The sequence below is a fragment of the Bos taurus genome, chromosome 10, assembly GCF_002263795.3.
Source record: "Bos taurus isolate L1 Dominette 01449 registration number 42190680 breed Hereford chromosome 10, ARS-UCD2.0, whole genome shotgun sequence".
Taxonomy (NCBI): Eukaryota; Metazoa; Chordata; class Mammalia; order Artiodactyla; family Bovidae; genus Bos; species Bos taurus.
Window position 1 is genome coordinate 19,961,051 of NC_037337.1, and position 17,087 is coordinate 19,978,137.

The 17,087-nt window shown below is 39.1% G+C and overlaps 1 protein-coding gene across 7 annotated transcripts in view; it reads left to right on the plus strand.

Moving 5' to 3' along the window:
• The window catches only part of NEO1 (neogenin 1), a 239,690-nt gene that overhangs the window by 72,423 nt on the left and 150,180 nt on the right, over positions 1-17,087 (plus strand). For all 7 annotated transcript variants that reach the window (XM_010809028.4, XM_024997933.2, XM_005211432.5 and 4 more), the window contains exons 2-4: positions 578-895; positions 8,658-8,933; positions 12,805-12,958. In XM_010809028.4, coding sequence (XP_010807330.1) covers positions 578-895; positions 8,658-8,933; positions 12,805-12,958 — 748 coding nt within the window. The remainder of the gene's footprint in view (positions 1-577; positions 896-8,657; positions 8,934-12,804; positions 12,959-17,087) is intronic.

Genomic DNA, 17,087 nt, shown 5'->3' on the forward strand with positions numbered 1-17,087 from the left:
GTAGTTAAAATGTATTAACTAAAAATCAAAGTAGAAAAAAGAACATTTACAAAACATGGTTATCTATGCCCAAAGATTGCTTTTAGTCACTAGGATGAATAATCCATTAGAAAAATGGACAGAGTGTCTGTATAGTGACTTTATGAAAGAAATACAGCCAGTTAACATAGAAGAAATACCTTATTACCAAAGAATCATCTCAATTTTCTCTTTTACATTCTGTAGAAAATTTCACTTTTTGAATACTAGAATTTTAAATATTTCTAAATCTCATTATAGGGTTTATAATAAAACTTCTACTAAATATTCATATCATCTAGCAAGGCTGGGTTATTTCCAGTAGCAGGGTCTTTTTTCCTAAATGGGTCAAATTTTTATTTCCTAATAAAAAATAGGTTTTATTTATTAGATATGAATATGAATTTATTGGATATTCATAGTAAAATGACTGTATTTTTGTATCATACCTAAAGGAGAAGCCACTTGAAAATAATTTTTGGACATGTTATATCTTCTTACAGAAATAAAGGAGAAAAGTTTTGTTTACCTTTGTTCTTTTTCTTTATTATTTCTATAGGATCCAGCATTCGGACATTCACTCCATTTTACTTTTTGGTGGAACCAGTGGATACACTCTCAGTTAGAGGCTCTTCTGTTACACTAAACTGTTCAGCATATTCTGAGCCATCTCCAAAAATTGAATGGAAAAAAGATGGAACTCTTTTAAACTTAGTGTCAGATGATCGACGCCAGCTTCTCCCAGATGGGTCTTTGTTTATCAGCAGTGTGGTGCATTCCAAACACAATAAACCTGATGAAGGTTATTATCAGTGTGTAGCCACTGTTGAGAGTCTTGGAACTATTGTCAGCAGAACGGCCAAGCTCACAGTAGCAGGTAAGTTTCGTTGAATAATTTATTTGTATTTTCAAGTTTTCATAAAGAGTGAATCTTGATAAAAGTGGTATTATCCTAGAGTTTTCATTAAACTGGTTACAGCAAATACACTCATTTAACAAGTATCAATTGAGCATATAATGTGTATAGGATTATGCTTGGATTTGCTCACTCTGTAGGGAGAAAACTGGAGCACTTTTTCACTTTCTAATGGTTTCAAGGTGTTATCAGAAGTACTGAACCAGCTCTTTTAATCTTTTTAACCTGGAAATGACAAAAGTTGTGTAGGAAAGTTGAGCCACTTTGATTACGAACTTTTATCCTACCCCGCATAACCATTTAGTGTGATTCTGTAAAGCTTGTAGTATAGCCAGAGACTTTGTTCTTTATGCCTTAACCAGGGAAATGATATTTAATTGGATTTTTAAAAATCTGTAGGATGTATATATGTGTGTTTGTGTGTGTATACATGTGTGTGTGTATACACATATATAAACACACATATATATACACACATATAAACGTGTGTGTGTGTGTATAGGATTCCCAGGTGACTCAGTGGTAAAGAATCCTCCTGCTAATGCAGGAGATGTAGGTTAGATTCCTGGGTCAGGAAGATCGCCTGGAGTAGGAAGTGGCAACCTACTGCAGTATTCTTGCCTGTAAAATTCCATGGGCAGAAGAACCTGGCATCTACAGTCCTGTAGTCCATGGGGTCGCAGAGAATTAGACATGACTATGGGTGTTCATTGGAAGGACTGATGTTGAAGCTGAAACTCCAATACTTTGGCCACCTGATGCGGAGAGCTGACTCATTTGAAAAGACCCTGATGCTGGGAAAGATTGAGGGCAGGAGGAGGAGGGGACGACAAAGGATGAGATGGCTGGATGGCATCACCAACACAATGGACATGGGTTTGGGTGGACTCTGGGAGTTGGTGATGGACAGGGAGGCCTGACGTGCTGTGGTTCATGGGGTCACAAAGAGTCGGACACGACTGAGCAACTGAACTGAAGCATGCACGCATGCACGCATGTATGCCTATATGTGTGTGTATGAATGAAGAGTAGAAAAGTTGTAAAGAGAAAAAGGTCACTCTCTTTTAGAGCATTCCTATTTGAAGAATGTTGGAAAGTGTAATAGCAATTAAAGATCTAGAAGAGTAAGCTATGTTTCCTAAAGAGTTGTAGTGGACAAACAATCAGATCATTGTTTCTACACTTGAGAATCGGATGAAGTAAGTTCTTGTAAAGGGTCACATTGTACAAAAATTGTTTTATCTTTGGCTTATATTCTCACCTTGGTGAAATGTGAACATGTGAAAAAAGAGTATGTCTGAGACAGTAGTTTCCTATCTTATTCCCATTCCAGAGTCCCCCATCCCCTGCTCACTCCAGGTTGTATTAATATTTGCTCATTCACTCAGTATATGATGGCTCTTTTCTTCTTTGGAGCCAAATACTCAAAGTTGAATTTGAGTGTGATGTATAGCCACTGTAGTTATTTCATAATCACAGATTGAGGATTGGGGGGAAAAAAAGAATCAGGCCTCTTGACAATTTGCCTTTTCCTTTTTTTCTTCTTTCTTTTAAAAATCTTTTTTTGCCAGGCTCTTTCCAGTTGTTGAAAAATAAGTTAGCATTATGACTGACTGACTCTATAACTCACGTTCTTGAACTGGGCTTTTAATCTTGACTCATTCCTCTCAGCTGTCCCCCACATCCAGTCACCAAATCCACTGAATTCTGCTTCCTAATTTCTCGGTATTTGATTCACAGGCTCCTTCCTGAGGCTACTCCTGGTCATCCCTCAGCACAGCCTAGTAACTACCTGACATCTTGTTTTTTCCCTTGTCTTACCCATCTCCACTCTGTGGTCAGAGGACTCTTTCTCACCCTTCAGTGACTCTAATGTAAACTGCATCAAGTTAATGGCTGGACTCTTTAACAGGCTTCTTGAGTCCTTTCATGAGCTGGCCTCCACTTCTCCAACTTGATTTCTTAGCACTCTGCCCCCACCATCACCACCCTCCCCTCGTTTAGGCTCTAGCATATTCACTTCCCTTTCATTCTCTGCCTCTGGCCTTTGCTTATGGCTTCCTCACTGCCTATTAATCCTATCCTCTACCTTTTCTTATCTTTCTTCTCCTCTGGTTCATTCTTCCTTTTAGCTTTCATATCCTTTCAGTTCAGTTCAGTTCAGTCACTCAGTTGTGTCCAACTCTTTGTGACCCCATGAATCACAGCACACCAGGCGTCCCTGTCTATCACCATCTCCCGGAGTTCACTTAAATTCATGTCCATCGAGTCGGTGATGCCATCCAGTCATCTCATCCTCTGTCGTCCCCTTTTCCTCCTGCCTCCAATCCCTCCCAGCATCAGAGTCTTTTCCAATGAGTCAACTCTTTGCATGAGATGGCCAAAGTATTGGAGTTTCAGCTTTAGCATCATTACTTCCAAAGAAATCCCGGGGTTGATCTCCTTCAGAATGGACTGATTGGATCTCCTTGCAGTCCAAGGGACTCTCAAGAGTCTTCTCCAACACCACAGTTCAAAAGCATCAATTCTTCGGCACTCAGCTTTCTTCACAGTCCAACTCTCACATCCATACATGACCACTGGAAAAACCATAGCCTTGACTAGACAGATCTTTGTTGTCGAAGTAATGTCTCTGCTTTCGAATATGCTATCTAGGTTGGTCATAACTTTCCTTCCAAGGAGTAAGAGTCTTTTAATTTCATGACTGCAGTCACCATCTGCAGTGATTTTGGAGCCCCCCAAAATAAAGTCTGACACTGTTTCCACTGTTTCCCCATCTATTTCCCATGAAGTGATGGGACCGGATGCCATGATCTTCATTTTCTGAATGTTGAGCTTGAAGCCAACTTGTTCACTCTCCACTTTCACTTTCATCAAGAGGCTTTTTAGTTCCTCTTCACTTCTGCCATAAGGGTGGTGTCATCTGCATATCTGAGGTTATTGATATTTCTCCTGGCAATCTTGATTCCAGCTTGTGCTGCTTCCAGCCCAGCATTTCTCATGATGTACTCTGCATATAAGTTAAATAAGTAGGGTGACAATATACAGCCTTGACGTACTCCTTTTCCTATTTGGAAACAGTCTGTTGTTCCATGTCCAGTTCTAACTGTTGATTCCTGACCTACATACACATTTCTCAAGAGGCAGGTCAGGTGGTCTGGTATTCCCATCTCTAGGAAGCATTTTTGACTCAATATTTAAGTAAACAGGTTATTTTAATACAAAACCAAAATTCTTTTGCTGCAAACAGGATTCTGTAGGAGAGTTTAATATGCTTTTGGTCTGGATATCAGGAGGAAATAATATCTAAGCTAAGAGATGAATAGAAGTTCTTTTTAATAGTTGCATAGTATCCCTTATGTTTGTATATATTGTGCTTTATCTAAACATTCCCTTTTTGTCGAATACTGTAACATAGTGAACAAATTTTGTTAGTCTTTATTTCTGTAGTATAGACTGTTAGAATTTGTAATTCTACTAATAGCTGGATCATAGGGTATACTTTGTGTGTATATGTCATTTAAAAAGATAGCACTGAACTGTTTGGCAGTTTCTCAGAGTGTTAACCATAGAATTACCATATGACTGAGCAGTTCTACTCCTAGGCATTAAGAGACATGAAAAGATATGTCCACATAGTTTGTACATGAATATTCATAGCAGCATTTTTTGTAATAGCCAGAAAGTAGAAACAGCTTACATGTCTATCAAGTGATGAATGGATAACTACAATATAGTTTATTCATATATGGAATATTATTCAGCAATAATGAGGAATGAAGTGCTGAGATATATATATATATATATATGTTCAGTTGCTCAGTTGTGTCCGACTCTTTGCGACCCCATGAACCATAGCACGCCAGGCCTCCCTGTCTATCACCAACTTGCGGAGTTCACCCAAACCCATGTCCATTGAGTCAGTGATGCCATCTAACCATCTCATCCTCTGTCGTCCCCTTTTCCTCCTGCCTTCAATCTTTCCCAGCATCAGGGTCTTTTCAAATGAGTCAGCTCTTCACATCAGGTGGCCAAATATTGGAGTTTCAGCTTCAACATCCGTCCTTCCAATGAACACCCAGGATGGACTCTCCTTTAGGATGGACTGGTTGGATCTCCTTGCAGTCCAAGGGACTCTCAAGAGTCTTATCCAACACAACAGTTCAGAAGCATCAATTCTTTGGTGCTCAGCTTTCTTTATAGTCCAACTCTCATATCCATACATGACTACTGGAAAAACCATAGCCTTGACTACATGGACCTTTGTTGACAAAGTAATGTCTCTACTTTTTAATATGCTGTCCAGGTTGGTCCTAACTTTCCTTCCAAGGAGCAAGCATCTTTTAATTTCATGGCTGCAATCACCATCTGCAGTGATTTTGGAGCCCAAAAAAATAAAGTCAGTCACTGTATATAGTAACATGAATAAACCTTAAAAGCAGTGTGATAAGTGAAATAAGTCACTCACAGAAGACCACATATCATATGACTTTATATATATGAAATGTCCAGAATAGGCAAATATATAGAACCAAACAAAAGGTAGATTGGTGGTTTTCTAGGACTGGAGATGGGAGGAATAAGGGCATGGAGTGGGTGGGAAAGGGGTGAGTGTAAGAAATGGGAATGCCTGCAAGCGAATACAAAGTTTCTTCGGGGATGATGAAAGTGTTTGAAAATTAGATTATAGTGATAGTTGCAAAACTGGGCATATACTAAAAACAATTGAATTGTGTACTTTAAATGGTACCTTTTAAGGTATATAAATTGTAGCTCAATTAAACTTTTTTAAAATGTTGCCAAAAAAAAAAAAAAAGGATGCTGCTGCATTGCCATTTTGAAAGATTATTGATTAGAGTTCTTTGTTTGCAAGGAATAGAAACTGGCCAAGTCAAATAAAGAAGAGGAACTTTTGAAAACCTACTAAGTTGATAGCTCATAGAATTAAATGTGAGAGGTCATTTTCCCTGGGCTGTCTCATCTCTGCACACCAGAAATTTTTCTTTGACTGTCTGTGCAGTACTCTAGCTGTGGGTATTTTGTGCCCGAAGGTGGGATGACTGGGTAGTCTAAATACAGACACTGTTAATCCCATCGTGTCAACCTCATATCTCACTCCCACTCTCCTTCTGCAGTTCTCCAGAGGCAGTAGGACAAACTGGTCTCCCACTTGTGAGCACAGGAAGCCGCAGCATTTTCTGCTTCGATATGTCAGTTACGAGTTTCTCCATCTGCTTTCCCTATCCAGAAACTTTTTGAAATCTCTTGTCTGCCAACTCCACATATGTTGTTGTGGGTTTGTATTTTTAAAAATTACTCATTTTCATGAGAGCACAGGAGGGAGAATATTTTGACTTTTTAAAAATAGAACTGGTTCTTGGTTTTATTTGATTCCCTTTTCCTGTTTTATTAGTTTCTGTGTTTATCTTTGTTAATTCTTCAAATTTTCTAATTTCTGAAAAGTAGATATTTGGCTAATTATGTCTATTTTTTTCCTTCAAAAGTCCTCTTAAAATAAAAAGATAAAAAATTGTAGCAGGGTTAGACACTTTTAAGAGTATTATTTCCATATGGAGTAATTGACCATCATAGAACTGGAAAACCTGAAATTATGTTTCTGATAATTTAATTTGTTTCTTTAAGGAAATGTTTCTTTAAAGAAACATTTTGTTGCAGTCTGAGCATGTTAAAGTCACTTAATTTTTTTTTAATTTTTATACAATTTTTTTTCCCCTTGGCAAAAACAAGATTATTGAAGAAAGAATGGAAAGAACACCTTAAGGAAGAGGTGGACCAAGCCAAGAGAGGCTCTGGCCTCATTTTTATATAATTTTTAGAGGTTACTTTCCCTGATAGCTTAGTTGGTAAAGAACCCGCCTGCAGTGCAGGAGAACCCAGTTCAATTCCTGCATCAGGAAGATCTGCTGGAGAAGGGATAGGCTACCCATGCCTGTATTCTTGGGCTCCCCTTGTGGCTCAGCTGTTAAAGAATCCACCTACAATGCTGGAGACCTGGGTTCGATCCCTGGGTTGGGAAGATCCCCTGGGGAAGGGAAAGGCTACCCTCTCCAGTATTCTGGCCTGGAGAATTCTATGGGCTGTATAGTCCATGGAGTCGCAAAGAGTCAGATCAACTGAGTGACTTGCACTTTCACTTCCATTTACAGTCATTATAAAAATGATTGTCTGTATTCCCCGTGTGGTGCGGTACATCCTGGAGCCTGTCTTACACTCAGTAATTTGTACCTCCCCCTCCGTTGTATCACACCCCATATTTGCCTCCCATAACCACTAATTTGTTCTCTATATCTGTTCCTAACCGTTACATTCTGTGGCATCTGCAGAGTATTTATGACTATTTTTTTGGTTAATATTTTATTTTGAAATAATTACTAATTTGTGGAATTGTTGCAAGAACAAAACCAAGAAATCTCATATATTCTAAACTCTTATTACCCAATTGTTAACATGTTACCAAATTTGCCTTATCATCTAATATCTGCATACCCACATAAAATTTTTTCTGACTCATTCAGGGTGATTTGCAAATGTTACCCCAGCCTGAATTCTTTTGTTTATATTTCCTAAAAACAAGAACCTTAGTAAACATCCATTGATATTAGGAAATTAACCTTAATAAAAAATACTATCATTTAATTGATAGGTACAATTCAGATTTCACTGGTTATCTCAGTAATGTTCTTAATAGCAGAAAAAGCAAAAGCGAAAACTCTGCCCCAGCATCCCTCTTCCTTTCCAGTCCTGGATTACAAGTTTAGTACTTAGTCGTTCTCTCTTTAGATTTTGACAATCTCATATCATTATTCAGTTCATCCTTGTCTCTTTTGAATTTTCTAGTTTTCCTCCATGAATGGATTCAGGTTTTGCATTTTGGGGAGGAATGTCACAGAAGTGATGCTGTATTCTTAGTGCATCATATCAGAAAGCATGTGGTGTTTTGTTCCATTACTGGTAGTGTTAGCTTCTGTTACTTGGTTAAGATTGTCTGTACTATGTCTCTCTACTCAAAAGTTAATAAATATTTTGTACTTTTAAGTATTTGGAGAAGATATAATTTGATACTCTATCAACATCCCTATTCCTCTTCCAACTCTCACTTAGTAGTTTTAGCATCCATTCTTCATTCTTTGCTGCATTAATCATCATTATCCCAGAGTTAGCCAGAGGGAACTCCTTTTGTCTGACTTCTGTGTCCTTTGGCTATGTCCGTTTTAGTCTTTGGGTACTTCCTTACTTTCTGTCACAATGTGTTCCAGACTTATATTTCCATACTGTAGTCCTAGAATCAGCCATTTATCCAAGAAGCATTAGTTCCTTTAGGTGGAGAATAGTATTTTAGAAATCATGATCAGGTCACCATATATATTCATTGTTACTGGAGTAAGATTGATTCTGGGCTCTTTCTGGACAGAGCTAGGATGTGTGTGTGTGCGTACATATTTGTAATAACTATAGGTGAAATGTATATATATAGATATTTGTACCTTGTTTTTTCAACCATGAGGAATCTGACTCCAGTAATTCCTAGTACATTATTCACTTATCTGTATCCCTGTATGTAGCCAATTTCCTGACCCATGGACCTTCTTTTTAAACCTGGTTCCACTATACTTGTGGCCAAACAGGCTAACTTGCTCCTGGTTTCATGACTAAAGTAATATTTAACTACATTTTATTTTTTTTCCTTTTCTTCATTGTCCAGGTCTTCCAAGATTTGCCAGCCAACCAGAGCCTTCTTCAGTTTACGTTGGGAACAGTGCGGTTCTGAATTGTGAAGTTAATGCAGATTTGGTCCCATTTGTGAGATGGGAACAGAACAAACAGCCTCTTCTTCTGGATGATAGAGTTATCAAACTTCCAAGCGGAATGCTAGTTATCAGCAACGCAACTGAAGGAGATGGGGGACTCTATCGATGCATGGTTGAAAGTGGAGGGCCACCAAAGTATAGTGAGGAAGCTGAATTAAAAGTTCTTCCAGGTATTAATTCATTATCAGGATTGATGGTTTTATATTTGTTAATGGGTAAAAATTGTCCTGTTAGAATTTTTTTAAATAAACATGGTTACAGGTGTGGTATGACATATTAATGCCAGCGTAAAGAGTTTCAGTTTCTTGCAGGGAGAGAGAAGAAGAAAACATACCGGAAAGATCGTCTCTAGTGAATAGATTGGTCAGTAAATATTTACGAAGCAATAAAGTACAGTCAGTATCTTTGGCATTCTTCTTGGCTAAACAAACATTAGCTCTGTGTCTTTTGTCAAAGCTCTGTCTTTTTCTGTCTCCTCCAGTAATATACTTTTTACAGTTCTCATACCTCCTTGTGATAGTTAAGTCTTTTTAGTTATAAGAATCACAGACTTACTAAGGCTAGTTCATATAAGGGATGGGCAGAATAGTAACTGTTAATATAGCAGCTCTAGAGATACTGGTGAGTCAGAGGTCTTCATAATGCTCCCTCGTTTTATGTCAACTTAGCTCTTCTCTCTGTCTTTCCTTCTTTTTCTGGGATCTCATTCTTGCTGCCCTTACTGGCTTTCCTCATAATCTGTTTTGTGTGTCTTTTCTCAAATGTGTAACTTCTGCTTTCTCATGCCATCCTCTCATTTGTGGCTCATCATAGTCCCTGTAACTTCTTGGTGTTTCATGACCTTTTACCTTCTGTTCCAACTGCTGTATTTCATATTTCTTATATTTCAAATCTGAGTTTATGAATATAATTGGACCATTCCTACCTTGTTTGGACAGTTTATATATATATATATATACATATATATATATAAATATATAATGATTGTGTACAGTTTTTTTTAGCCCATGGATTGGCTTGCAAAGGGAGGCCAACATTATGAGCAACCACTCTTGAGAGTATTCCTGATGGCCCTTGAACCGATTTTTTATTTAATGCAGTTTCTTTCTTTGTCATCATCATTCTTGTCCTTATTGTTCCTCAGTGTATTTTCAGCTCAGCAGCCACAGTTCTCTTTTAAGATGTTTATTAGATCATGTCACATGTTTGCTCAAAGCCTCCTAATAGTTTCCCATCTCAGAGTAAATGTTAAAAGCCCTTGGACTGTAAGGTTTTGTATAATCCTAATGCCACTTCCCTCCCCATCTATCTTCTTACATCTCATACCCATCTCTCCCTCACTGTGTGACTGTTGGCATCTGACATTTTTAGAACACTGCAAACATGCTCTTGCTTTAGGGTCTTTCTGCTTATCGTTTTCTCTGCCTGGATCCTCTTCCCTCAGATAGCTCTGCTTGACTCACTGTCTTACCTCTCTGCTCAGATATCATTTATCAGTGAAGCCTTCCTTGACCACTGTTCAAGACAACAGTCTTCCATTTCTGCCCCAGTGCTTTCTCCCCCTGCATTTCACTTGAGAATATATCACCATCTGACACACTATATCTTTTATTTGTTGTCTCTCTCCCCTTATTAGTATGTAAGCTCAACTAGGGCAGAGAATTTTGTCTGCTACTGAGAATGGTAATTGGCACACAGAAGCCAATAAATATACAGATTTGTTTGTTTCAATAAAAACTTGAAAGTGAAAGTGAAGTCACTCAGTTGTGTCCGACTCTTTGCAACCCTATGGACTGTAGACTACCAGGCTCCTCCGTCCATGGGACTTTCCAGGCAAGAGTACTGGAGTGGGTTGCCATTTCCTTCTCTAGAGGATCTTCCTGACCCAGGGATTGAATCCCGGTCTCCCGCATTATAAGCAGATGCTTTACTGTCTGAGCCACCAGGGAAGTCCTAGTTCAAGGTAGGAAAAGAAAGAACTAGTGCTCTATAGCAATGTCTTCCAACCTACTTTCTGACTTGCTTTTATATAGAAGAGGTCTTATTTCATGGCAGACAGAGGTGATATTTTTTCTCTGAATCTGTGTTATCAATCACAAATCCTCCAAACCAGGTTGAGGTAAATAAGATTCTTGGTGTCAAAAGATGAACCACCATGAAATATCTGAAACAAAAAATACAGATTGTTTTGTTTACCTAAGGGAGAGCTATGTTTGTAAAGCATAGTCATCTTGAATAATGCAGACTGCTAATATCCTGTGAAATTTTTTGAAAAGCATTGTTCTTGGTTAGGAGACTGGGTCAGGAAGATCCTGTGGAGAAGGAAATGGCAACCAACTCCAATATTCTTGCCTGGAGGATCCCATAGGCAGAGGATCCTGGCAGGCTACAGTCCATGGGGCCACAAGAGTCAGACATGACTTAGCGACTAAACCAACAGTCTCCTATAAAATTTTTTGAAAGACATTGTTCTTAGTGTGTTGGTTAGGAGACTGGGATGGGTTGATGTCAGTAATAGAAACATGTTTTATCATTGGTTACAGAGATGAGAACAATGTCAGCCTTAGAAGCAAGGGATTCCACCACTGAATGGCTAATAACTTTTAGAGGCATTGGATAAACTCATTGGTTGGCTTTCAAAGCATGTTCACTGAAGAGTTGTGCTGAACTATTAGACAGTGTTTTGTTACCATGACTACAGAACTGTCATTGATTAGTTACACAAGTTTAAAGCCAGCTCTGGTGGTTGTCAAAATGGTTATAGAACATGTTTTCCTAAGAGTTTGGAGCAAAGAATCTCATCTCTGCCTGAGAACAGTCTTTCTTTTCAAGGTTCGATGCACGATACTGGATGCTTGGGGCTAGTGCACTGGGACGACCCAGAGGGATGGTATGGGGAGGGAGGAGGGAGGAGGGTTCAGGATGGGGAACACATGTATACCTGTGGCGGATTCATTTCGATATTTGGCAAAACTAATACAATTATGTAAAGTTTAAAAATAAAAAAAAAAAAAAAAAACTTAACAGTAGAAAGATGGTACTGATGAACCTGTTTTCAGGGCAGCAGTGGAGACTCAGACATGGATAACAGACTTATGGACACAGTGGGGGAAGGAGAGGGTGGGATGAATTCAGACAGTAGCGTGAAAACATATTCATGCAGTTCAGTTCAGTCGCTCAGTTGTGTCCGAATCTTTGCGACCCCATGAATCGCCGCACGCCAGGCCTCCCTGTCCATCACCAACTCCCACATTACCATATGTAAAACAACCAGTGGGAAATTGCTTTCTGATGCTGGGCGCTTAGGCTGGTGCTCTGTGATACCTAGAAGGGTGGGAGTTGGGAGGAAGATTCAAGAGGCTGGGGACATGTGTATACCTATGGCTTATTCATGTTAATGTGTGGCAGAAACCAACACAATATTGTGAAAAATTATCTTCCAATTTAAAAAAAAACTAGAACTATCACCCCATCTAACAGATAACCCTATCTTCTACCCCAGGAGTATGATCTTTTCATATGCCTGTAAGAGGGTGACTCTCTAAAGTGTGAATACACATATAGTGGTAGCTTGATAGTTGCACCATTGTAGAAATTAAAGGAGTGACTGTCTCAGTGAGCAAGTTAAATAGATGAAGCTCAAAGATTTTTAGAGGTAGCATATAGGTATAGGGAAGGAAAAGAAAGGAAACCTCTTACAATATCTCTGTGAGTGATGAGGATACTAAGGTCCTGAGCTTGCTCAGTCTTTTTCATATTTGTACCACTTATGAAGTATTTTCCTTATGTTATCTTTTAAAATGAAGGGGGTTCAAGTCAGATTTCACTTAGGTAACTAGTAAGGACACTGAAAGCAGGAGCTATGACTTAAACATGTTTAAGCCTCCCAGAGAGCCTTGGACAAAGTTGTGTACACGGGAATTATTAAGAAATGCTTGCTAATTTAAATGGAATTTTCCTGTCATTTTTGCTTAAACTATTTCGTTGTATAAAGCCACACAGACTCTTAAACATTTTCTTTTGTTTTAATTTTGTTTTCAGATCCTGGTGCCACATCAAACTTGGTATTTTTGAAACAACCTTCTTCCTTAATCAGAGTCATTGGTCAGAGTGCAGTGTTGCCATGTGTTGCTTCAGGACTTCCTACTCCAAGCATTAGATGGGTGAAAAACCAGGAGACAGTTGACACAGAAAGGTAACATTGTCTGCCTAAAAGCCTTTTTCAGCCTTGGCTTGTGACTTGGTCTAATCTTATTTGAGACTATTGATTAATTTTAAAAAGGTTATCTCTTTTATTTTTATTTAAACACATCATGACGCTTATTTATCATTCTTGAAATATGTTTATATGCTATATATGATTAGGATGTTTAAAGAATGCTTTTAAGATATTAAGGGATAATTATTCCATTGGTTCTTCTTAGCTTAAGGCCCTAGGATTTCCTTCCTTAAATTGTTGCAAGAGTTTCTAATGCTGACTACCTGAGATGTCTAACTTACTCTCATATGCATTTCGTCGATGATAGTTTTTTCCTTTACTTAAACAGTAAAAGAAAATGTATTCCTCATTTTTTTGTTTTTGACTTTTAGGGTCATACCAGCTTCCTTCTGTGACCTCAGATTTTTCATCTTACACATAAGCCTTTTCTGTTGACATCGACCATCACCCTATTTTCCCTCCCAAACACTGTCATTACTTCCTTTTGTTGTTGTTCAGTTGCTAAGTCACGTCTGACTCTGCAACCCCATGAACTGCGGCATGCCAGGCTCCCTGTCCTTCACTGTCTCCTGGAGTTTGCTTAGATTGTGTCCATTGAGTTGGTGATGCTATCTAACCCTCTCATCCTCTCCTGCCCCCGTCTCCTTTTTTCTTCAATCTTTCCCAGCATCAGGGTTTTTTTTTCCCAGTAAGTCGGCTCTTCGTATCATGGGGCCAGAGTATTAGAGCTTCAGCATCAGTCCTTCCACTGAACATTCAGGGTTGATTTCCTTTAGCATTGAGTGTTTTGATCTCCTTGCTGTCCAAAGAACTCTCAAGAAGCTTCTCCAGCACCACAATTCAAAAGCATCAATTCTTCGACTCTCTGCCTTCTCTATGGTCCAACTCTCACATTTGTACATGATTACTGGAAAAACCATAGCTTTTGACTATATGGACCTTCATCAGCAAAGTGATGTCTCTGCTTTTTAATATGCTATCTAGAGTTGTCATGGATAAATGTCTTCCAGGAAGCAAGTGTCTTCTAATTTCATGGCTACAGTCACCATCAGCAGTGATTTTGGAGTCCAAGGAAATAAAATCTGTCACTACTGCTACTTTTTCCCCTTCTATTTGCCATGATCAGGCCAGCTTTTTCACTCTCCTCTTTCACCTTCTTCAAGACGCTCTTTAGTTCCTCTTCACTTTCTCCCATTAGGTGGTGTCCTCTGCATATCTGAGGTTGTTGATATTTCTCCTGGCAGTCTTGATGCCAGCTTGTGATTCATCCAGCCTGCCATTTCACATGATGTACTCTGCACAGAAGTTGCATAAGGAGGGTGACAATATGCAACCTTAACATACTCTTTTCCCAATTTTGAACCAGTTCATTGTTCCATGTCCAGTTCTAACTATTGCTTCTTGACCTGCATACAGGTTTATCTGAAGATAGGTATGGTGATATTCCCATCTCTTTAAGAATTTTTCACAGTTTCTTGTGGTCCACACAGTCATAGGCTTTAGCATAGTCAGTGAAGCAGAAGTAGATGTTTTTCTGGAATTCCCTTGCTTCCTCTATGATCCAACGAATGTTGGCAATTTGATCTCTGGTTCCTCTGCCTTTTCTAAATCCAGGTTGTATATCTGGAAGTTCTCAGTTCATATATTGCTGAAGCCTAGATTGAAGGATTTAGAGCATAACCTTGCTAGCACGTAAAATAAGCACAATTGTAGGGTAGTTTGAACATTCTTTGGCATTGCCTTTCTTTGGGATTGGAGTGAAAACTGACCTTTTCCAGTCCTGCGGCCACTGCTGAGTTTTCCAAATTTGCTGATCTATTGAGTGCAGTACTTTAGATTTTAGATAGCTCAGCTGGAATTCCATCACTTGCACTAACTGTGTTCATACTAATGCTTCCTAAGGCCCACTTGACTTCACATTCCAGGATGTCTGGCTCCGGGTGAGTCGCCACACCATCATGTTTATTCAAGTCGTTAAGATCTTTTTTGTACAGTTCTGTGTATTCTTGCCATTTCTTCTTAATCTCTTCTGCTTTTGTTAGATCCTTACCATTTCTGTCCTTTATTGTACACATCGTTGCATGAAATAGTCCCTTGATATCTCCACTTTTCTTGCAGAGATCTCTAGTCTTTCTCATTCTGTTGTTTTCCTCTATTTCTGTGCATAGTTCATTGAAGAAGGCCTTATCTCTACTTGCTATGCTCTGGAACTCTGCATTCAGTTGGATACATCTTTTCTTTTTTCCTTGCCTTTCGCTTCTTTTCTTTTCTCAGCTATTTGTAAAGTCTCCTCAGACAGCCACTTTGCCTTCTTGCATTTTTTTTTCCCCTTTGGGATAATTTTGGTCACCGCCTCCTGTACAGTGTTATGAACTTCCATCCATAGTTCTTCTGGCACTCTGTCTACTAGATCTAATCCCTCGAATCTATTCTTCACCTCTGCTGTATAATCATAAGGGATTTGATTTAGGTCATACCTGAATGGCCTAGTGGTCTTCCCAACCTTCTTCAATATAAGTCTGAATTTTGCAATAAGGAGCTCATGATTTGAGCCACAGTCAGTCCAGTCTTGTGTTTGCTGACTGTATAGAGCTTCTCCATCTTTGGCTACAAAGAATATAATCAATCTGAATTTTGGTACTATCTGGTGATACCAACGTGTAGAGTCGTCTGTTGTGTTGTTGGATGAGGGTGTTTGCCATGACCAGTGTGTACTCTTGACACAACTCTGTTAGCCTTTGCTCTGCTTCATTTTGTACTCCAGAACCAAACATGCCTGTTATTCCATGTATCTCTTGACTTTCTACTTCTGCATTCCAATCCCCTGTGATGAAAAGGACATCTTTTTTGGTGTTAGTTCTAGAAGGTCTTAGATCTAGTAGATCTTCACAGAACTGGCCAATTTCAGCTTCTTCAGCATTAGTGGTTGGGGCATAGGCTTTGGTTACTGTGATGTTGAATGATTTCCCTTGGAAATGAGCTGAAATCATTCTATCATTTTTGAGATTTCAAGCAAGTCCCAGGTGGTGCTAGTGGTAAAGAAACCATCTGCCAATGCAGGAGACATAAGAGACATAGGTTCTATCCCTGAGTCAGGAAGATCCCTTGGAGAAGGAAATGGCAAACCACTCTAGTATTCTTGCCTGGAGAATTCCATGGACAGAGGAGCCTGGTGGATTATGGTTCATAGTGTCACAAAGAGTTGGACACAACTGAAGTGAATTCCCATGCACGCACTGCATTTTGGACTGTTTTGTTGACTATGAGAGCCACTCCATTTCTTCTAAGGAACTCTTGCCTAGAGTAGTAGATATAATAGTCTTCTGAATTAAGTTTACCCATTCCTATCCATGTTAGTTCACTGATTTCTAAGATGTTGATGTTCACTCTTAACATGTCCTCCTTGATCATGTCCAGTTTACCTAGATTTATGGACCTAACATTCCAAATTCCTATGTAATATTGTTCCTTACAGCATCGTACTTTACTTTCACCACCAGACACATCCACAACTGAGTGTCGTTCCCACTTTGGCCCAGCTGCTTCATTCTTTCTGGAGCTATTAGTAATTGCCCTTTGCTCTTCCCCAGTAGCATAGTGGATACCTTCTGACCTAGGGGCTTGTCTTCTGGTGTCATGTCATGTTGCCTTTTCATACTGTTGATGGGGTTCCTTATCATCCTGTTCATGGGCTTCTTGTGGCAAGAATACTGGAGTGGTTTGTTATTCCCCTCTCCAGTGGACCATGTTTTGTCAGAACTCTTCAATATGATCTGTCCTTCTTGTGTGACTCTGCATGGCATGGCTCATAGCTTCATTGAGTTATGCAAGCCCCTTCACCCCAAGAATGCTGTGATCCATGAAGGGCCATTTACTTCCTTAGGTAATAGATTTTTTTTTTTCAGTTGTATTCTGGTAAGAGAACTGGGTGGTGGTGATGGAGGTGGTGGTAGTTCCATATGATTTATTTCCATAACAAAGTCATCTTGTGCATTGTAGAATGTACAGTAACATCCCTGGCCTCTGCCCATGAGATGCAGTAGCACTCCCAAGTTGTGACAACCAAAAATGTTTCTAGATATTGCCAGATACCTCTCAGGAGACA